At 37.5% G+C, this 23,592-nt stretch overlaps 1 protein-coding gene across 8 annotated transcripts in view; it reads left to right on the top strand.

The window, feature by feature from the left end:
* Positions 1-258: 258 nt before the first annotated feature.
* LOC149834634 (peptidyl-prolyl cis-trans isomerase CYP37, chloroplastic-like) overlaps positions 259-23,592 on the top strand; it is a 36,228-nt gene continuing 12,894 nt past the window's right edge. For 3 of the 8 annotated variants that reach the window (XR_016432790.1, XR_016432788.1, XM_090011507.1), the window contains exons 1-10: positions 259-464; positions 7,120-7,356; positions 7,471-7,560; positions 8,668-8,763; positions 9,213-9,320; positions 17,797-17,846; positions 18,131-18,233; positions 19,217-19,270; positions 19,820-19,975; positions 20,062-20,184. Coding sequence is in view for 1 of the 8 variants with exons in the window: in XM_090011507.1 (XP_089867633.1) it covers positions 297-464; positions 7,120-7,356; positions 7,471-7,560; positions 8,668-8,763; positions 9,213-9,320; positions 17,797-17,846; positions 18,131-18,233; positions 19,217-19,270; positions 19,820-19,975; positions 20,062-20,184 (1,185 nt within the window). In the remaining 7 variants the exon portion in view is untranslated. Of the gene's footprint in view, positions 465-4,219; positions 5,360-7,119; positions 7,357-7,470; positions 7,561-8,667; positions 8,764-9,212; positions 9,321-17,796; positions 17,847-18,130; positions 18,234-19,216; positions 19,271-19,819; positions 19,976-20,061; positions 20,185-23,592 lie in introns of those variants that run through there. The other 5 variants (XR_016432789.1, XR_016432793.1, XR_016432792.1 and 2 more) reach the window with 5 other exon arrangements.

Here is a 23,592-nt window from a genome sequence, read left to right as displayed (position 1 = left end):
GGCAATGTATAGAGCGGCACACCCAAAGTGTGCAATGTAGCACCTGATCCGCCCTCGGGCACAGGCCTTTTCAACCCATATCAGGATCCGACCCGGACTGAACCGTTTACAGAATCACGATTTACATCTTTACCTCCTCTTATCACCCGGGGCGGTAGTAGGTATGTCCCGTAATAAGAGAAAATTATAAGGGCAATTCAAGTCTAAAGCGATTGCCGGCAAAATAAAACGCTGCGGTTCGCGGGCTTATCCATCGATCGCCCAAGGAAGAAGCAGAGGCGCCCGCCCCGCCGGCCATGGCGTCGACGCTGTTCGGCCTCTCAATTCCATCCGCCAACCGGAACTCTCTCTTCCTCTCGATTGCGCCCTCTTCGTTCGCCGCCGGCCGACACCGACAGCAATGCCGATCCGATCACGTCCGCCTCAAATTTCGCTGCGTTTCGTCGCGCTCTCCTTCCTCAGAGGTTAGTGAAATCGAAATCCTCTCACCCGCTTTCGATTTCTTGTCATACCTTCAAGAATCCGATAGGCAAAGAGACGGAATCCGAATTCGGGAGTTTTTTTTTCTCCTCTCGGCGACGGGAATTTCTGGTTATTTTTTTTTCGATCGCATTGAGCAAACGAGCGATTTCCAGCATTTCGATTGATTCAGGAAACTTCGTGCAAGAGTATTTTTTTTTCTGTTTTACGGTGACAATTTTCGTTTCATTTCTTCCGCATTCAGGGTTATTTCGTGATTGTATTGTGGAGTCTTAATTCTTTTTCTGGTTGATTATCGAAATCTTCGGGTGTGCGTGCGCATGTACATTAAGTTAGTTGGTTGTAGTCTCATTGAATATATTCACTGATGTATGTTTCACATTCGTTCGATCTGCGGACTTGTTTTGTGTTTTTTTTCTTATTTTCTTAATGGAATTGTGAAGATTTTGTCTTGAAACAATAAGGGGAAGGCGAAGTTTATCAAAATTATCATAGTGCAGTTCCGTGAATAGAATTAATAGCAATTCTTTAGAACGATGCAGATTTCAGTTGGCTGATGGTTGTGTTGTTGCATTGCAAAAGTTGAATGCTTGAAGAATTTGACTCGCTTTTCATTTTCAATTGTATCATCCTCTCTAATAGAAACTAAAGATGCAAATTTTAGCTGGCACAGTCTTCACAAGGATGAGTTTGGCATAGTTCATTTATCAGAAATCACTACTTAGACTGAGTTGTTTCGATGTAAAAGCACAAATTTTTTCAATCGCCAAATTTCAGTTTATTGTGATCTGCTGATATGCAAGCTCTTAATAAGCTGCCTATGCAAAACAATCAGAGGATCCAAAATATGTTAAAAGACCATGTAGATCGTATCTGTATGGATTTTTTATTTTTTGATATTTAAACCAAGAAACCCATCCCCAGGATCAGAGACCTAACCGTGCTGGCTCTACCTGCTGTACTTACTATCACTGTACTGGCAGCGTAAAACTCTGTGAGTTTACCCCTTGCCCCTAGGGAGACACCATGCTTCGGCTTGTGCAAGGATGACGTCTATTGGATTTGAACCTAGACCTCTGCCTAATGTAGAAGTTAGGATTGTGGTGTGCACAGTGAAGGTGAGATAGAGGAGAAGGGAATATGTTGAGATTAATGGCCTGCTTCAAGAGGAGTCCCTCTATGTGATCATCGAGTTCTCTCTATTATCCTGCAGGCTGGGATATTTATCCTCCCCTGGGTAGCCGTTACCCAGCCATAACCGACTTATTGGATTCCCAAACATGCTGGGAATCCAATGTGAAGTGGGCCCACCACTAACCTGGTGGTTCATATCTCAATGGCCCACTATTCAAGTGGGTCATTGGATTCCTGACCCACTACCTTGGATCATTGGATCAAATTACTTGTATCCTTGTCTCATATCCATTATTTGGATCCAACTCCAGATCCAACATATAAGTTCCATGTGAGACCCATTGGCCATGCTAGATCCATACCAGGATCCAACTATCTCCCACTTGGCCATATCGGGGTGAACACCCACATTATATCATAACCGGTGCATTATGTATCTCACTTATAGCTATATGACATTATGAGGTTTTGCATACGCTATTTGGATTTCTCCTTCATGATATATCCCTATCATGAGGCTATTCACAAATTAGGTTGTTTTTTCATCATGTTATAAATTTTATCAAACCTTTAATATGTAATTGTTTATTTCAAGTATTCGTCATCCACTGCATACTAAGTCATGCGGTCCATAGGTAAAAATAAATGAATACATCATAATATGGGTCTCACATAGTTATAGGGTTCTTGTGGCTCTTCCATGACCATACCATCGGTATGAAAAATATCTTTTCATGCATTCATACAAGCATACTATAGAGAGCATTATTTCTAATGATTATTTATCATTATATACAAATAAATATCCTCACATGCATGTTTAAAATTATAATTCAGCTCCCACTTTTTCATTGCATTTCATTTAAGCAATATTTGAATTAAGTCATGACATCATAAGGTTTTGCATAGACTAACTGAACATTTATTTCATGATATATCACTATCATGAGGATATTCACAGACTAGGTTGATTTCCATCATAAGGTAAAGCATAAATCTTCATATCCAAATCCAATTTGGACATACACGATAACCATATCCAATGAGAGTTATCTCATTATCATTTGGATATGCCAAACATGAAAAACCAATTTCAAGGCTTTAACCAAACCACAAGCTTGAACATATAAGTTCAGATCCATTACCGGATCCACTCAACAAAATATATTTGTATGAGTTTATATCCAAAACCGACTTGAACTGATATCTATCAAGTCTAACATGATCCATATTAAAAATAGATCTCCAGACATGCTTAAATAAAACTATGGATCAGATAGGATTTGACCATAATCCAAATCCATATCCAAAACCATACATTTCAAATGCAAATAGATCCATATTATACATCCTGTATTCTACTTATCTGGATGTAATCGTGTCAAACCCATACAAAATATATATAATTATTAGGTCCAAATATTTGGCCTGATAGTATCCCGATTCAACATAAAACTTGGATCAAATCTGGATCCATACAATATATCTGATAATATATATATATATATATATATATATATATATATATATATATATATAGAGAGAGAGAGAGAGAGAGAGAGAGAGAGAGATTTGTCTCTGGATCAATTCTGGATCCATATCCTATATCCGGGCATAACACTTATCCGGATCCAATCATAAACCTGGATCTCAATCCATATCCGGGCATTATACTTTCTTGAATTCATCACAAAACTTGGATTCAGATCCATATCCTATATCTAGGCATCTCCAACACTAGATCTGTTTAAGTTCAACAAAATTCAATAACATTATTTTGATCCAAAACTAATTCAATTGGATCTATACCCAATCAATTTGATCTATCAAGATCCGTATATCTTCAACCAGGTCTAATATGCTTTACTGGATCAGACTAGGTCTATGTCACCTTACTAGATCCAAACATCTGATCTAATACCGATCAGATCCAATCTTGACCAAAACTATAAATCTAGTGAATCTTGGTCCCATTATAGTTGATCCATATAAAACTCGATAAAGAAAAGAGACATACTGGATCAAAATATAATATGATCCAAAACATGAACAAAATATTAAAGCATAAAATAATATGCAAATATTTTAGGATTCAAGTCAGATGCATGTAAAAACAACCTCTCTCATATCAGGGTAGAGATCTAAAGCAGATTATATTTGGATTCAAAAGTAATTTATTGGATGCAACCAGGGGTATAAGAAAATACCTATATCGAATTGATCTAATCCAGATCCAAACCTGTTTTAAATAAAGCTCTGGGAGTTATTCCGCTAACCAGAAGCACTTTTCTGCAAAATCAGAAAAGTTAGAAACAGTTCTGTGTAAAATAAACAATTCAGAACATAATATCCCAAATTTTTTTGAGTTAAACAGAAAACTCTAGGTGGTTTTCTATAATTTTGCAAAAAAAATAGGGCTGTTCTGGAAAAATTGGATGCAACAACCTTGTCTCGGATAATATCTAGAGAATAGGGGTGTTTCTGAAATTACCCAAAAAGCAGAATCTTTGTTTTGAAAAACAGGACACATGCGTAATAAAAAAAAATGACCCCCCCTTTTTTTTTAAAGAGGGGGAACCCAATTATGGTTCCCTTTTTATGAGAGGGAAGAGGGATAGGCGGCAGATGTCGCCCTCTTCCTCTTCTCTGTTATTTTTTTTCTTTGAACTAATTCCTTCCCGGCCCCTGTCGTGATTTTCAGCAACTGCCCATCCGGTGGAAGAACTTCCACCACCTCCATGGTCGCACTCTTGCCGAAGACCACGATTCCGGGTGAGGTACCATACGACGATGCCAGTTTTGGCCCTACTCCGGCCATCCGCAGCGACGTTCGTCTGCTCCACCGTCGCAGCCAGGGCAGAAGCAACCCTCATCCTTGGGCACGACCATCGTGAGAACTCCATCCTCCATCGACGCTCACATTTTTTGGCAACCACCCGACGAAAAGGGGTCACCGCCGTGGTTCCGGAGCAACCACCCGATGAAATCTCCTCCTGTGGGACAGAGCACAACTGTCTCTCTCTGTAGAAGCGGCTCTCTGGCACAACACTAGATGGTCCCTCCTCGGTGAAGTACCTTGTGGGGTTGATTGGTCTACCAGTTGGGTCACCGGAAAATAGGGGTTTCATTCAAAACGAAAAAGGGAAATGAGGGAGGTCGGCGCCAAAGAGGTAAACCGACCTCTATTTGGGAGGTGGTCAGCCGATCATGGCCGGAGATGGTACCAGACAACGAGGTTCCCTCTGCGTGTGATGCGACATCTCATCGAACCCTTGCCTGTGATGCAGTACTTAAGGGGTTTCGCTAGAACGCACCGACCCTCCCTGGCATCACATAAATGAAGATGTAGCATGCTGACCACCACACCATGATCAGCAAAGCTGCAGAAAAAAAAAACACAACAACCAGTTGTCTTGTGCAAAATAAATCGACGATGCACCAGAGGTGTTGCCAAAAGCGGGAATAACAACCACAAAAGATAATAATAATTGTGTTCCCTAGTCGATGAAACCATAAGTCCTCTCACCTCTCTATCCTTTTTATTTATTTATCAGATAATTATAACTATATTTTGTGTTGTCTTCACTCTTTTCCTCTCTCTCTTTTGGTTTTGTGCAGAGGGTGATGGGACTCAAATGCTCTCATGTCCAATGGGTTGGATTCTGACAGAGGGTAAACAAAGGAGCAAAAGCCCCATCAAATAGAGTTTGATTAGGGTTTTCAGAAGCTCTAATTTGAGGTCCAGGTTATGGTTCTTAAAACTCCAAAAAAAAAAAGAAGGGCTTTGAAAACTCTAAGCCAACATCTGGCAAAACCTGAAAAAACTGGCATCACTGCACACACCTGAAAACTGGCATCACTGCACACACCTGAAAAAACTAGCTTTGATACCACTGTAGAAGTTAGGATCAGTGCGCAGTGGAGGTGAGATAGAGGAGAAGGGAATATGTTGAGATTAATGGTCTACTTCGAGGGGGATCCCTCGATATGATCATCGAGTTCTCTCTATCTATATCCTGTAGAGGCAGGGGCTGGGATATTTATCCTCCCCTGGGTAGTCGTTACCTAGCCATAACTGACTCATTGGATTCCCAAACATGTTGAGAATCCAATATGAAGTGGGTCCACCATTATTCTGGTGGTTCATATCTCAATGGCCCACTACTCAAGTGGGTCATTGGGTTTCTGGTCCACTACTTTGGATGATTGGATCTAATTACCTAGATCCATGTTTTAGATCCATTACTTGGATCCAACTCTGGGTTCCATGTGAGACCCATTGGCCACACGGGATCCGTACCAGGATCCAACACCTAATGGTCTAGGCCCCACCCTACTACACCAAACCCCTTTTGGGCTCGTATTTGTATAGCTTGATTCACAAAAAAACATGAAAACATGATAAAAGGTGGTTATATATATATATATATATGCATATGTCCAACCCAGGGTTACCGGAAGCGCCTAACTAAAAGGGGAAGCGCGCTTCCCCGGCGCGAAACGTCGTGCTTTCGAAGCGTGGGGGGAAGCGTCCCCCTTTTTTGGGAAGCGCGCTTCCCTTTAATGGGAGACGCGTTTCCCTTTAATGGGAGACACGCTTCCCTTTAATGTGAAGCACGCTTCCCATCACGCTTCCCCCTCGCTTCCCCTGTTTTTTTTCAATTTTTTGTATTTTTTATTTTTTATTTTTATTTTTTTCGCTTCCCCCTCTCTTCCGAGACGCTTCCTAGGTCGCTTCCGAGACGCTTCCTAGGTCGCTTCCGAGACACTTCCCGAATCGCTCCTAAGTGGTCCCACGCTTCCCCGCTTCCTAAAATTTTGAAAGTGCCTCGCTTCCCGCTCCCGCTTCCTCAACTGGCAACCATGGTCCAACCAGCATAGCTAGGCTTGTCAGTCCAAATGTTAGGATTCACCCAGTATGACTCTATGTGCTGAATCAAATTCTTTTGAAAGTCAGATTGAGTGGCTGTTCTAATCTTGGCAGTTACACTTTACCAAGTAATTCTTTTTTCATTTATGAGTGATGCTTATCAGTTATATGCATTAATCTTGATATTTAGATACAGAGCCTTGTTCTACTTGTATACTCTTGCACACAGGAATATGCACGTGCATGCCTGCATGTACGCAAATGTATGTATGTACATATGTGTGTATATAATGTGTCCTGTAAAGAGAGACACATATATGTTATGCATAACATTGTTTTATTGAACACATAATTATGTGTGAAAGCATCACTTGACAGTCCTTGGGAATTCATGAAAAAATAGATGATAGTGTGGCACTAAGGAATTTGCATTTTTTAAAGCTACTATTTTCCTGATTAGATATAATCTTCTATTTTTCTGTGCTTCACCAGACTAATGTTTGAAAAATTCAAAAGCAATGCAACTAATGTACATTTGACACCTGTAGCATTACTTCATCAAATGTGGACTTTTTTTGGACATTTTTTATCATACAGCTGGTATGAAGAGATTTTTATTTTATTTTATTTCTTAGGGAGTTCCAGACATTCATGTTTCTTCATCGACATCCACGATTTCTTTGCTCAACCATTTAATGAAGGGACTACAAAAGGCTTTTTCTATGGTCATTATTGGTGTACATATTTTATCCCCGCTGCCCTTGGATAGTGCGAGAGCAGTATTATATTCACCTGACACCAAGGTTCCAAGGACTGGAGAGCTAGCCCTGAGGAAGGCCATTCCTGCGAACCCAACTATGAAATCAATTCAGGTAATGCAATATAAATTTACACTTCAAACTTTTTCTTTTTTATTTTAGTTATGCATGTTAGGAATACTGCTCAGGTGCATCCATGCTTAATTACTAGCTTGTTCTTATTGTCAGGAACCATTGGAGAATATTTCGTACCTGTTAAGGATACCACAACGAAAACCTTATGGTACAATGGAAGGGGATGTAAAGAAATCTCTAAAGGTGTTGTTATCTTTCCTATTATTCTTGGTTTTAATAAGGCAATGGACATATACTTAATACGTTTTGACCTTTCAAATACACAAAAGTTTTATTCTTTGATGGTTAATGAAAATACTAAAGTTTAGGCTTTTTTTTTATGATTGTTTGATATTTATGGTACTACAAGGACCATAATCGATACAAACAAGAAGGAAATACTTCGATACAAACTAGAAGGAAATACTTTAAGTCCTGAGGTCCATTTATCACTTTGTAGCATAATTCATACACGTTCTTATTCACTCTGAGCAACCAATTACTGAGTGCTACATTTAGGGATGCAAATGGGTCGGATCCAAGATGGAGGTATTGCAATTTTTTGCTCTGGATCCGACTCTCCCATATATTAACTGTTCCGGATCCAACCCATTTGTATCCCTAGCTACATTGAAATTGTATGTAAACCCTCTTGGTTGGTATCAGTCTCCTATTTCCATTATTGTGAAAATGTGGTTTACAAGTGTTAAATTATGTATATATAAATATATATATACATATACTTATATATATACATTCGTATATATATAAGTATATATACGTATATATGTATATATACATAATATATTTTTTCTGTTTTGTATAAACCAAAAACCCGATAGGGGTGTTTTGGTAATTCCACTTGTACCTTTTCTTTTTTTACTTTTTTCTTTCTTTTTCCCCTTTTTCTTTTTCCTTTTTACTTTTTCAGTTTCTACTTTTTAGGACCATAAGGGGCCCCACCCATCTAGTCGTTGGGGCCCCAACAGTCATATTTATGACCGTTGGGGATCCCAACAACTAGAAGGGAGCCCCCTTTATGGTCCTCCTTTATGCTCTCCTCCTCTATATATAGAGGAGGCTCCCCCTTGTAAATGTATTGGGTTTTCACCCTTCTTTTCCTTTCTTCAATAATATCCAACTTATGACTTTAAGTCATTTTCTACTTTTGAGAGTTTTGTGTGTGCACTTTTAGTGCTTGTGTTCTTGGCTCTTGTGGTCACTCTTAAAGAGTGCCTTTTGCTCTATTGGTGCTTCCGCCTCTTTTCATTACAACAAGTACATGGCTGATCTGGAGTTGTATCTTTGCAGGTTGCAGCTAATGAGAAGGAATCAATCTTAAATAGCATTCCAGCAGAATACAAAGAAAGAGGTTTAGCTGTGTATGCTTTGCTGATTGATGGAAAGGTGGATGCTTCAACCCATGTCATGTTTTTCTGAAATATTTAACTTCAGAAATGTAATTTAACTATCTGATTAGTTACATTTTGCTTTTATTATTAGTTAACTAAAGCAAAAATTTCATTAAAAAGATGTAAGCAAACATAGAAATTTGGATTTTGCTGATACAAAACTTTCCAGTCCACTAAATCTATGCATAGATTCTGCAAAACTTCATAACAAGTTTCCATTGAACTTGTATCCAGTGAAAAATGAGTTATGCTGACTCAGTAGAATTACAGCAGGCGCCTATGCCCATAGTAACTCATCTATGCAATTATCAAAGGTTGAATACATTCTTTTGGTATTATGTGGTTCTAAGTTGACTAGTTTATTTCTGATCTAAGCACAGGTTAACAAACAAGTTTGATTGGATATGCCTTATCATAAGCTGCATTACTTGTTTTGTGTGCTAGGGTGGACTACAGGACCTTATTCAATCTATTAAGGAGAATGATCCGGATAAAATATCTGTGAGCCTGTCATCCTCTCTGGATATGATTGCCGAACTGGAGTTGCTGCTAGTAAGTCTCATTATTTTATAGAAGGAAAATTTTTATTTATATGATAATAGGCTTAAAAACATAGGAGATAGCAGAAACTGTTGGTTCCCGTTCATGGGGTTGCGAACCCAGCTTGTAATTTTGCATGGTTATATTTTATCCAGCAAACTTGTGGTGTTTCCCGAATAGACCTCGTTATCATGCATCATGCCTCTATCAACTATTATACCTTCCAAAAGCACTTTCATACAAATTCCACAGAAAACACAAGGGAAATATTAACTAGAGAGACACCTGTGGTCCAGTCTTCTTGCCTAGTCCACTGAATCTGGAACTTGCAGCAACATCAGGAGATCTTTGAGTAGCTTGGCCTATGTAACCGGGACACGGCACTTAGGGTGCCGTACCCATGTCGGCATGGGTACTGGTACCTGGACACGACATTTGCCGTGTCCTATATTATATTATATATTTTAGATATATAATATATATTTTAGATATATAATATATATTTTAGATATATAATATATATTTTAGATATATAATATATATTTTCAGTATATATTTTAGATATATAAGATATGAATCCCTAGTATATGAGAACCAAAATATGAGAACTGAAAATATGGGCATTTTCAACACTTTTTTTGCAAATCCAACCATGTGGATGTGCTTAGCATGATGAAATTTGCTAGGAATGAACCATTGGATTGTGTATTTTTGATGAAAAAATATGATTTTTCAATGCTTGAATATTTATGAAGAATATGAGCCATTGTTTTTAAAGCTTTAAAAAAACTCAATTATGCATCAAAATCGGATGATTCAAGGGTGTGTTCTTATGAGACCAAGCATGTAGATCACATCCGTACGATTAGATTCAAGAGAAAAGAATACAAAATTTATGAAAATTGTGGTTCATACATTAGTTCTTATATTCTAGTGACCCTTCAAGATATATTTTAGTATATATTTAGCTGTAAGCCATGTCCCTGTACCCACATTTTTTGGAATTGCCATGTTGTACTCTCCGTACTCGTACTCGTACTCGTACTCGTACTCGTACTCGTACTCGTACTCGTACCCGTACCCGTACCCGTACCCGTACCCAGGTGACATAGAGCTTGGCAAAGCTCTGGAGGACTTGCTGCTACTTGGAAACATAACAAGATTGTCCTCTCTTCCTTCCACTTATATCAGTTAAAGGAATTTGAGTAACATAGGCAAGAGGACTAACAAATACAAACATGATTTATCATTGCAACAAGTTACTACAGAAATCTGTCAACAAGTTACTAAAAGCCCATCTCTGAGACAAGGCTTTGACACTTTTTAGGTGTAAAAGTCCATCAAAATGGGCACAAATGTGTGTCTGACATCCACTTTGTTAACTTTAAAAGAAGTGTCTGGTATAAATGAATGCCTTTATTCTTAAAGTGTCCAATAATCATGGGGCTCAGCACCATAGAGCTTTTAGGATGATTTTTAGGTTTTGAATTTTTGGAACTAGAAGTTGGTCTGAAAGTTGAAACATACATTTTTTTTTTCTATTTTGAATTATAAGTATGATATCTTAATGCTGATGATTTGTTTTTGAAATTGCATGTTGATATTTCAGGTAAGTTATCAATGATCAAAATTCAACGAAAATGTTGAATATGCATTTCATAATTGGTTTAGCATACTTTTTTTCTATATAGTACTCACTTTTCTCTCTCTATATATATATACATATATACATATATATGTACATATGTAGCTGTGAAAGTATCTTCAACAAGATACTAATATCAAGACCTTAATATTCTTGATATTGAACCCACCACGAAAGCACAATAAGAACACTTTAGAACACTTGTGCACAAAAAGCACAACCCACAAATAACTCACAAATGCACAAAGGCATAAAATAATGGAATCAATTTATTGAGAACTTGGGCTTTGACTCAAAGCCATAGAGAAATACAAAGGGGAGAACCCCTATCTATAACATCACTAAAGGGGGCCTTGGAGGGGCTCCACCCATAGTCGTTGGAGCCCCTCCAACGGTCACAAATGTGACCGTTGGAGAGGGCCCAACGACTATGTTGGTGGCCCCCCCAAGGTACCTTTTAGGTACACATCCAAAAAGAAATAAAAAGAACAAAAAGAAAAATAAAAATAAAAGAAAAATAATTACAGTCACATCCGGAAAGTGAATGTGCGCAAAAATAGGGAAAAGACTAAACTACCCTTATGACAAAATAAATAGAAATATATATTTTATATATATATTTGAGTAGATACATATACATATATATTAATATATGTATATGTATTATCATATATATATAAAATATATATATTACATTATATGATTAATGTACATAATTTAACACCCCCCCTCAAACTTAGGGCAGGATGACCGAGAGTTTGCTAAGAAGGAAGTTGAAGCGCGGAGCACACAAGGCTTTAGTGAAGAAGTCTGCCAACTGATACTCGGACGTGACATATGGAAGGTCAATGATTCCTTGAAGATACGCCTCCCGAACATAGTGACAGTCCATCTCGATATGTTTAGTCCGCTCATGAAAAGTGTGATTTTTAGCAATATAAATCGCACTTTTGTTGTCACAGCAAAGCTTGGTAGGCCCTTCAATTTTGATTCCCATATCTTCCAGCAACTGATGAATCCAAACAATTTCCATGGTAGTAGTTGCCATGGCACGATATTCAGCTTCAGTTGATGATAGAGATACCTTTTGCTGCTTCTTGCATCTCCATGAGATCAATGAGTCTCCTAAGAAAACACAAAAACCAGTGGTGGAGTGACGGTTATTCGGGTCACCTCCCCAATCAGAGTTAGTATAAGCAATTAATTTTAACTCAGAACAGGAAGACAAAAAAACTCCCTTATTAATAGTGTGCTTTAGGTATCTCACGACACGCAAGATAGCACCCATGTGAACAAAAGTTGGTGCATGCTGAAATTGACTTGCCGTATGCACCGTATGTGAGATATCTGGTCTGGTGATACTTAGATACATCAACGAGCCTACTAGTTGCCTGTAGGGAGTAGGATCGGATAGATGAACACCATCATCAATCTTCATTTTTGCTCCTACTATAGCAGGAGTTTCACAAACTTTATCATCTGTAATACCTGACCTGTCAATAATCTCAGATGCAAGCTTAGTTTGAGACAAAAAATACCCTCTATGAGAGTATGCAACCTCAATACCCAGAAAATAAGTTAAGAAACCCAAATCAGACATTTCAAACTTATCCTTTAATATGGACTTTATGCTTTTAATCCCTTTAGAATCACTCCCAGTAATAAGCATGTCATCCACATATAGCAACAGAATAACAATCCCTGCATTAGACTTTCTAACAAACAAAGCAGTATCAGTAAAGCATGATGAAAAACCATTATCTAACATCACAGAGTTAAACCTATCATACCAAGCTTTGGGAGCTTGTTTTAAACCATACAGTGCTTTCCGAAGACGAAGCACTTTCCCTTTAGGATACTCCATTCCAGGAGGAGCATCCATATATACTTCTTCGTTTAGATCTCCGTTTAAAAACGCATTCTTAACATCCATCTGATAGATGTTCCATTTGTTTATTGAAGCAACAATTATAAGACATCAGACAGTGACCATCCGAGCAACGGGGGCAAAAGTCTCCTCATAATCAATCCCATATTTTTGACCATACCCTTTTGCAACTAAGCGGGCCTTATATCTCTCAAGAGACCCATCACACTTAGTTTTGACTTTAAACACCCATCTACACCCTATTGCTTTCTTATCTTTAGGAAGGTCTTGAAACTCTCAGGTTTTTGCTTTCTTTAGGGCTTCAAGTTCATTGTTCATAGCAACTATCCATTCTGGGTATTTACGTGCTTCCTCAAAATCCCTAGGTTCTATGTACGAGTGAATGGCGCTTAGACATGCTCTATATTTTGGTGAAAAAGACTCATATGAGATGAACCTAGAAGGGGGTTTTCTTGATCTTTCGGTCCTACGAAGATTTCCTTCACTTGAAGGGGTAGACCCACTATCATATCTTTCGAGGGCACTTCTAAAAGTACTCCTATCTCTATGAGAGTAGGTTATAGGATCTCTATGTGGTTCTTCATTAATGGGTTGATCAGTATGAGTTTCAACATTTAGATTTGTTTCATCATCGCTAGTATCATCATCTTCAGTTAATAAATCAAACAGAAAAGAATAATCTATATTCTCATCATTAGTTTCAAGTTTTTCGAAACCACTAACATTTTCCAAGAAACTTACATTTCTGGAAACATAAAGTTTATCACTCTTAACATCATAACAGCGAAAACCTTTATGAGTTTCAGAGTAACCAAGAAAGGCACAAGGAATGGCCTTAGGGGAGAGTTTGTCATTTTTATCAGTAAGGACAAAACATTTACATCCAAAAACCCTTAACCTGCTATAATCAGGTTCTTTTTCGTATAATTTTTCAAACGGGGAAATCTTATTCAAGTTTTTAGATGGAAGTCTATTTATGAGATAGACAGAAGTAAGAGCGGCCTCCGCCCAGAGTTTTTTTGGTATATTTTGAGAAATGAGCAAAGTTCATGTGGTTTCAATAATATGCATATGTTTCCGTTCAGCCAACCCATTTTGTTGGGGGGTTTTGGGACAAGATTTTTGATGAAGAATTCCATAGTTTTCAAGATAGCTTTTAAATTCATTGGAAAGGTATTCGCCACCCGAATCAGTTCTAAAATTTTTCAAATTTCCATTGAATTGATTTAAAACCATCATATGAAATGTTTTGAAAGTTGAAAAAACTTCATATTTATGTTTAAGAAAATATATCCAACTAAACCTAGTGAAATCATCCACAAAGATAACATAGTACGAAAAACCTCCCTTGGATATCACCGGAGCTGGACCCCATACATCGGAGTGAACGATTTCAAAAGGTTTTGTTGTAAACATAGATCTTTGAGGAAAAGGAAGACTTCTCATTTTTCCAAGAATACATTCATTACAAACAAAATTTTCATTACAAAGATGCTTAACAAAAGGCAAATAAGAGATTTTAACAATGTTGGGATGACCCAATCTCTTATGCCATACATGAATATCTTTGTTTTGAGCAACATTACAAAATTGATTCTTGGGAATTTTAAGAAAATCAACATAGTAGAGGTCTCTTCTCCTAGAGCCTTCCCCAATAAATTTCCCGGACTGGCGATCCTGTATCCAACATTTATTAGAAGAGAACTTTATATCGCAACCATAGTCCGAGAGTTGAGAAACGAAAAGTAAATTTAAGTTTAGTTTTGGAATAAGACGAATTTTTGGGATAAAAAAATCTTGTTTTTCAAAATTACCCATTCCTTTAATTTCAAGAGGGGTTCCATCCGCGGTTGAGACAAAAGATGGAAGGCGATTTTCAGAATAATTAGAGAGAAAACAATGACTTGGAGTCATATGAAACGAAGCACCAGAATCAAGTAGCCAAGATGTCTTACCAAGAGAGGAAGAAGATGACATGGTGGCTCCAGAAGTGCCTCCTTTGAGAAGAGGTTGAAGAGCATCCATAATTTGATGAAGCGAAAGAGGTTCATTCGATGTTGAAGGCCGTTCCTCCGATTGGGATGCTAGAGCCGCGGCGAGGAATTTCTTCCATTTAGGACAATTGGGTTTGATATGTCCCGGTTCTTTACAAAAATGGCAAGTTAATTTGCTATAATCTCTCTTGCCATATCGATCATTTTGCCCTTGATTTTTGAAATGGGGCGGTTTGTAGGTCTTCAAATTATTACCGGGTCTTGACACGACATTGACTACTTCATAGTCATTTTGAGAAGGTGTAGCAAGAATGCTTGGGTTATTTTTACTAATCCCCATACGTGTTTCCTCACCACTTAGCTTGGTGATGACATCTTCAATAGATGGGGAGGTAAAAGCCGATAGAAGGGAGAACCGAATTTGCTCAAATTCGGGTCTAAGACCATTTAAGAAGTTGAAGAAACGATCTTCCTCAAGTTGTTTGTGCCTTAACTCAATAGCTTCTCCACTCCATTTTGGTTCGAGCATGGCAAGCTCGTCCCAAATAGATGATAATTCGGCAAAATATTCCCGAATAGATAAATCATTTTGTTGAAGAGTCAAGGCTTTCTTTTGGAGGTAGTATTTGTGAGACAAGTCTCTTGACGTATACATTTTTTCAAGGTATAACCAAGCTTCGGAGGCCCTTTTAAATTTGATGATGTTGGCATTGATCTTGGTTTCAACGGACGAAAAAATCTAAGACAATATTTTGAAGTTCTTCATTTCCCACTCATCATGCCTTTTGGAATATTCTTCTAAGGCCTTTTGTCTATCTTCTCCTTCAAGAATTTTGATTTCCCCTTTCTCTATAATAGAAAGCTTGGGTTCGGGTTCCGATATGGATCCTTGAACATAACCCCAACGACCTTTCCCTTTGATGTGGGCTTCCATGTTGCCGGCCCAAACATGGTAGTTTGAACCACTAAGTTTAAAACCAAGGGAGAAGTGGGAGTCTTTTTCACCCATTATGGAGAAGAGAAGATGAAAAATAAAGCGTACCTTAACGAATTTTCAACTTTTTCTTGACAAAAGTTGCTTCTAAAATATTGCCCGGAGCAAGTGCTTTACTCAAAAACTTCACTAGCTTGAGGGCACGATTTTCGAGGTGCTTCACAAGAGGCGAGATACACGATCTTCTTTCTTCCAACGAGGCTCTGATACCATGTGAAAGTATCTTCAACAAGATACTAATATCAAGACCTTAATATTCTTGATATTGAACCCACCACGAAAGCACAATAAGAACACTTTAGAACACTTGTGCACAAAAAGCACAACCCACAAATAACTCACAAATGCACAAAGGCATAAAATAATGGAATCAATTTATTGAGAACTTGGGCTTTGACTCAAAGCCATAGAGAAATACAAAGGGGAGAACCCCTATTTATAACATCACTAAAGGGGGCCTTGGAGGGGCTCCACCCATAGTCGTTGGAGCCCCTCCAACGGTCACAAATGTGACTGTTGGAGAGGGCCCAACGACTATGTTGGTGGGCCCCCCAAGGTACCTTTTAGGTACACATCCAAAAAGAAATAAAAAGAACAAAAAGAAAAATAAAAATAAAAGAAAAATAATTACAGTCACATCCGAAAAGTGAATGTGCGCAAAAATAGGGAAAAGACTAAACTACCCTTATGACAAAATAAATAGAAATATATATTTTATATATATATATATATATATTTGAGTAGATACATATAGATATATATTAATATATGTATATGTATTACCATATATATATAAAATATATATATTACATTATATGATTAATGTACATAATTTAACAGTAGCCGTGTATGCATATCTAGTTTTTCAAGAGTTGCCATGTTTAACACCAATGCTCAAATCACTATCTAGATAATATATACTAAAAAGGTATTCCTTATGATGTGTGATCCATTACAAATAAATTGTAAGGGTATATCATGCCTTTCATTATTGTTTAAGTTGAATAAGATTGTCATGTGCTCAAACTACGAGCCCAATAACTTGGTAGGAATATATTATTACAGGATCAGTCACTCAGGCAGACCAATCACACTTCAAAAAGAATTGTGCTATGTTCAACACCCTGATCCCTATAGAACAAAGTGACCCCTAGTTTACAGAACATCTGGCATCAACTATTCCATAGCTGCCACTATTTCTAGAACCAACTCAGAATTCAGCTGCATGGGTGCATCCTCAGTTCCACAACTGTTATTGTATTGTTGCACATGTGGGACAAACAATCATATAGTGTGTGCCTTTTGGACATAAACATCTGAAAAAAATGAACTGCATGGAAAAAATGGTATATGCTATGTCACATGGGTGCGGGTGCGACACGAGTGCAAAGCAATTTCAAAAATTTTGGACACGGGGACACGGCTATATATATATATATAACAATAATAAGACTCGGTCAAAGTTGTGCCCATTAGGGGACACGGCTATATATATATATATAACAATAATAAGACTCAGCTATATATATTTTAAAAAATATATATAAAAAGATCGATTTTTTTTAGTTTTTATATGTCTTTTGCCCTAAAAATGGACAAAAATAGACTTGGTCAAAGTTGACCGAGTCCAAAATGTGGACGGACTCGGCCTGGGTGCGTTGACCGAGTCTGACACTTGGTTGACCATGTCCGAAGCCGCACCCGTGTCGGGGCGTGTCGATGCGGGTGCGTCGACCTCCTAGACGAGTCCGTGTGACATAGGGTATATGTTAGTGTTTATGTTAAAAATAGCATCTTGATATTCTTCACTACCATATTATTTTAGTCTCAACTTTTCCTTGAAGCCACATCAGTTTGTTTTATCATGGTTTTAAGATATGCAAGTCAATGTAGAGTTGCAGTTCTTCTCCTAGTTGTTTGCTCACAATAGTGTTTGAAAATTTTTATCAATTTTTTTTCTTGGACAGGCTCCTGGATTATCATATTTGTTACCTGAGCAATATTTAAATTATCCAAGGTATTTTTCTATCTTCTATTGGATTATGTTCATAAGAATATATCAATTTCTACAATTATTCAGCAATTTGTCTCTCTTTTAACCATGTCTTTCTATTGATCTTGGCACCATATAGTTTCTCCGTGCTGTCTGATACGAGCCCCAAGAGAATATGAGCCCAAGCAAATATAGTAGCTGGAGTGTTTTTCTGTGAAATTTGATCAAGGCAGAAATTTATGTTGGAGTTTACAGAGACATTTGGATGTAGTTTGTCACTATTAACAATTATGAATTTTCTGATGCAGACTTACAGGAAGAGGGATTGTTGAATTGACTATCAAGAAGGGAGACAATTCAAAATTTTCTACTGCTGCTGGTGGTAAACAGAAAAATGTTGCAACCATTCAGGTAACCTTATGGTGTCAATATTGTTGGCATTTGAAAACATTTTTTTCACAGAAGTGCTTGTATGTGGTTGGATTTCTCGAAGCAACGTCAAGTTGTGATACATAGAACAACAATTGTGTAAACAAATTTCTTATGAGAAAATTCTTGGATTTTCAAAAGCATCTAGATATGAGATGAAAATAACTCTTTCTTTTCACCATAACCAAGAAGCTGCATTTTGGATAAAAGAATGGAATGTCATCCCATGTGCAAATGGTAGATGGCTAAATACGGAATCAGAGTTCTTAGTTTTGTATAACAGTAACATTTATAGTTTCATGATATCTAAGCATATCATGTTATGTTACACATGAATATATTATGATAGGTGAAGGCTTAAACTTTGAAACTTCCATGACCAAGTGATGGGGTTGGCTTCCCAAAATCCATCTTCTTCCTATCATCATCATACCTTCATGACACTCCCCTCTAGGTTCTCTTTTACATTAGCTTGGATATCAAATTTTATGGTTGATATTATTATTTTTTATTTTTTAGTACTTTTTGTGGTTCCTAATGGCGGTATTTTAGATTTTTTTATATCCTATCTCGTTTGGTAGAATTTCATTACAAAAATGGGCCTATGTGTTAGGAATCTTTGTGGAAGGTGGGGAGGATTTGCAGGGTGGGGGGCTCAATTGCTAATTTTCTCATAGCAGCTGCTTCTTTGAAGCTTCACTTTACTGGAAATTTGGTTGGCCCATTTGCACACTTCCATAAAGGCTTAAAACTTTAAATGCTAATGATTTACTTATAGCTTCTGCTTGTATAAAGTTCTTCTGTAATAGAAATTAATTGACTTTATCATTCCATGGTTGTGGTCGGATGAAGTCGAATGGCTACATTTAAGTCTCGTTCACATCTTCTTTTTATTAATATTCTTGTAGTTGTCAATTTTATGCCATAGATTTTATGGTTCGTTCCTAAAGCTACATTTGATCCAGGTTGTTCTTGATGGATATTCAGCTCCTTTGACATCTGGAAATTTTGCAAAATTGGTAAGGTAGCCCAATTTTCATGCCCTTATGAAATTTCTCTCTACAAATAGAGCTTGATTAGATTGGTGGATTAGCATCTGATCTAAAAGTCCTTTACTTCTCATTGATTTTACATTTTTGTGAAGATAAACCTCTATCATAAATACTACTAAGAATTTGAATATCTGGCTAATTGCAGATACTCTCATGCATGAAATTGCCATGAAATATTGTGAGAAGTTCTACTGTTCAGCAGAAATGGATTTTTGTCATGAATTCAACTTCTTTGCATTCATCGTTTCGGATTTGATTATTAAATTTAAACAATTTGCTGAGATTTTCCTACAAAAATCAACAAATTTTAAGATATTCAGAGAAAAATTTCCTGCTGAGGGTATCTCAACAACATGATCTGTGGCACGAACAAAATATTTAACTCATGTAATTTCCAGAACTCAAGCCTTTTTACTCTTTCTTATCATAATGGGATTTCAATATTTTCCAGAAATCAGGCCCTTTCCTTTTTCTTTTCATAATGGAATGTCACCATAAAAGAATACTCCCTTTTAGGTGTCAGATGGTGCATATGATGGGATAAACTTAAAATCTATCAACCAAGCTATCATATCTGACAATGAGCTTGGGAGTTCGGGTTATAGTGTGCCCTTGGAAATAATGCCATCTGGCCAGTTTGAACCACTGTACAGGACTACACTGGATGTCCAGGTTAGTTTTCCTATGCTTATACCAACCTGTAAGCTAAATTTGGCCTGTTCATTGCTGCAGTGTCGCTAAGTGCTTTTTCATGATAGGATGGAGAGTTGCCAGTTCTACCATTATCTGTTTATGGAGCAGTTGCAATGGCACACAATGCAGACTCTGATGAGTACTCATCACCATCCCAATTTTTTATTTACCTCTATGATAAGAGAAGTGTAAGTAAAACCCTATGGACTACATTCAACTGTTTTTTGCAACATTATGGTCTCTCTATAATCCCAACTCTTCTCTTATGTGTTCTGTATATATTGTTCTAGGTCAACATTGATCGAGTTTTTCCCATATCACTTGTCAGATTTGGAGTTTATCTTAATTCTCAATAGTGATATGATTTCCCAAATGGAAAGAACCTATTGCTTAGCCATTTTAGAATAACAAATTTGGGTTGGATTCTTCAACATCAAAGTCATCATACTAAGGCTATTGATTTACCTTCGGGTATGCTATGCTCTTAGGATATCTTGTGATTCTTAAAGTTTGGAGAGAAACATAGAAAATGATGTGTGCATGCTTTAGCTTAGTACCAAAGGCAATTCCTGTTTCATAGCATGTACCAGTTCCGTGGTTGACATGGAAATAGAAGTGAAAGCCAGTTAGCCAAATGCTTTCATTTGAAAACCACGACCACCCTCTAGCCAAATTTGTAAGGAAATAGGCGGAAGTGTAACCCAAGAATGCACAAGCATTCACAAAGTCCAATAATGGACAAGCACTATGGCATTCAAACAAGAACTCCACAAAGGGACAATATGAAAGCCTAAAAAAGCTATACTACAAGCATAAAAATAATGAAATATTTATTGGATGAAGCCTTGAAAGGCATAACAAATACAAGGGGGATGACCCCATATTTATACACAAAAGAGAGCATATGAGAGGTGATTGGGGGCTCCCACATGGAGTCGTTGGGAGCCCCCAACGCCTCTATGTTGGGACCCCCAATGCATCAACAACAACAACAACAACAACTATGCCTTCATCCCAAAATAATTGGGGTCGGCGATATGAACCAAAAAAGAAAATCATTCTGGGTCTTCCACATGAATCCTTCTCCTCCAATCATTTCTATCCAATGTCATGTCGTCGGTGAGGTTCAAAGCATTCATATCCTTTCCTATCATCTCCATCCAAGTCTTCTTAGGCCTACCCCGACCTCTTTTAACTAATATATTTTCCCATTTCTCCATCCTTCTAACTGGAGCATCATTAGGCCTTCGCACCGTAAACGATTCTCTCTCATCTTATTTTCAATGGATGCAACGCCTACCTTCTTACGTATCTCCTTGTTTCGAATCTTATCTTTTATTGTATTTCCACACATCCATCGAAGCATACGCATCTCAGCTACACTCATTTTTTGAATATGATGTCTCTTGGCAGCCCAACATTTCGTACCATATAGTAAAGTGGGCCTAATGCATAATACAAAAAAATAGAAAAAGAAAAAATACAAAAATAAAACAAAAAATAATCTACCTAATTTAAAATAGTTGTTTCTAGAAACAACTATATAAAAAGACTAAAATACCCCTCTCGGGTATATTGACAAAACTACCCCTATCGGGTGTATATATATACATATATTTTAACACCCTCCCTCAAACTTTACAGGAAAAATTATCCCAAAAGTTTGAAAATACAAAAAAAATCTTGGGAAGAAGTCCAAGTCTTCAAGGAAAATCTCCATTTTTATGACATCTCAAAAAATTCTTGCAAATATAAGTCTTCAAAATGCCTTTATTGGTGATCATCCTCAAGTACCTTCATTGGTTATCTTCATGATGTATCGAAGGTATCACATCTTAAAGATCCTACATAGAAAGAACAAATCAAAAGAAGACTCCAAGTACACAAGAAAAATATTCTAGCCCAAGAGTTGCAAATTTTTTAACAACAATATATTGTAAAGCAAGAATAACATGGTTTAAACAAAATAGTAATAACTTTTAGAATCATTAGATATTAAGAAAGACAAGAGGTGTAATAACCGTGAATTTTATCAGATAAATAAACATGAATTTCATATTCAGAAGCTGCTACATGGATACTTTTATTGTTTGATTTTTTATATCTAATTGGATCTTGGATGCCCTGCTTGGATCTTCGATGTCGGATCCTTAAAATATTATTTGGATCTTCAGTAATTGGATCCAGACAAATACCTAATAATAGATTTTTATTTTTGGTTCAGATCCTTAATATTGGAATCTCGATATCATGGTTAGATTTGATAATGGATCCAAAACTTATTATGTGGATCTGCGAATTTATAATCAGATCTTAAAGGAGAAAACTTTATACAAGATCCATAATAGTTTATTTTGGAGCCATATTCATCTACTGAAGGTTTGGATCCAAATTATATCATTTAGATCCATAGTTTCAATAGTGTAATAGAGAGAAAAGTTTTAGATTCAGGATCCATAAAGGGTCCATATTTATGTATAATATCATCAAAATAAAATAAAATAATAATAAACATAACTTATATATATACCCAAGTTAATAAATGGATCCACAGTTGGATCCATCTGGATCCAACATGCGGATCCATATTTCGGGCAAACTGTGGAACCGCACCATAGGTGAGTCGCAGATCCGTTGGATCTCGGGTCATGGACCCGGACCCAAGCCCTGCCCCGCATACGAAAAAAAAGGAGAGGGCCCCTACCCGATAAATCAATCGTTAGGGTTCATTTTTGAACCCTAACTCATCGTGGGGAGTGGCTGGGGAACGAAAGGGACCCCGAACCCCTCTTCCATCTCTCTCTCGCTCCTCTCTACCTCCCACACCTCTCTTCCTCTCATGCCCTCTGTCTTCCCCTTCCTCCCACGCTCTCTCTTGTTCCCTGTCTCTCCCGTCCCTCTCCCTCCCTATCGATTCCTCTGCACGGCTGAGGATCGGACGTGGCCGGTCGCATTTCAGAAATCAGGGCTGTTGGAGGAAAGGGGTGGTCGGCAGCACCTCCATCCATGACATCTCCGAGGAGAAACGCCGGAACAGGTAGGGATTCTGTGATTTTTCTTGCTAGGTCATGGATTGATTTTAGAGCATTTGGGTTTGTCAAGAAAAGGGGGGGGATCTCTGATAACCCTAAACTGGAGATCCCCAATTTCTTGGGTTTGGGGGTTTCGGGTTTTCTTTTTTTAAAAGATTGGGGATTTCAAATTTTCAATAGTAGGGTCTCTGTATATCCTTAACATTTGCTGCAGATGTTGATAGAAAGTGTTAAGACTTTGTTTTATCAAATGCATGGTTTCACTATGTTCTACGGGTATAACCCCAAAGTTGAGATCACCACCTGTGAGATTAGCAGTTTACACGCAGGTTGGGTAATACCGAGTAACCCATTCGGATATCCCCGTCCCCCACTGGATGATTAGATTAATAGTGAGTTTATTTCTCTAGGCTTTTAACCCTTACTTTCATATATGATAGCCTGAGTAATAGTTTTCCGAACAGAGAGTTATGGCAAGACAACCTAATACGGGGTATGGTTCTGAATCAGGGTGGGTGTGCATACATTGTCTAACTTCCATGTGAAGCCTCGATGATAATAAAG

The sequence above is a fragment of the Nuphar pumila genome, chromosome 6 (assembly GCF_984573655.1).
Source record: "Nuphar pumila chromosome 6, dmNupPumi1.hap1.1, whole genome shotgun sequence".
Lineage (NCBI taxonomy): Eukaryota > Viridiplantae > Streptophyta > Magnoliopsida > Nymphaeales > Nymphaeaceae > Nuphar > Nuphar pumila.
The sequence above is the reverse complement of the archived record's forward strand: the minus strand, read 5'-3'. Positions and strand labels throughout refer to the sequence as shown.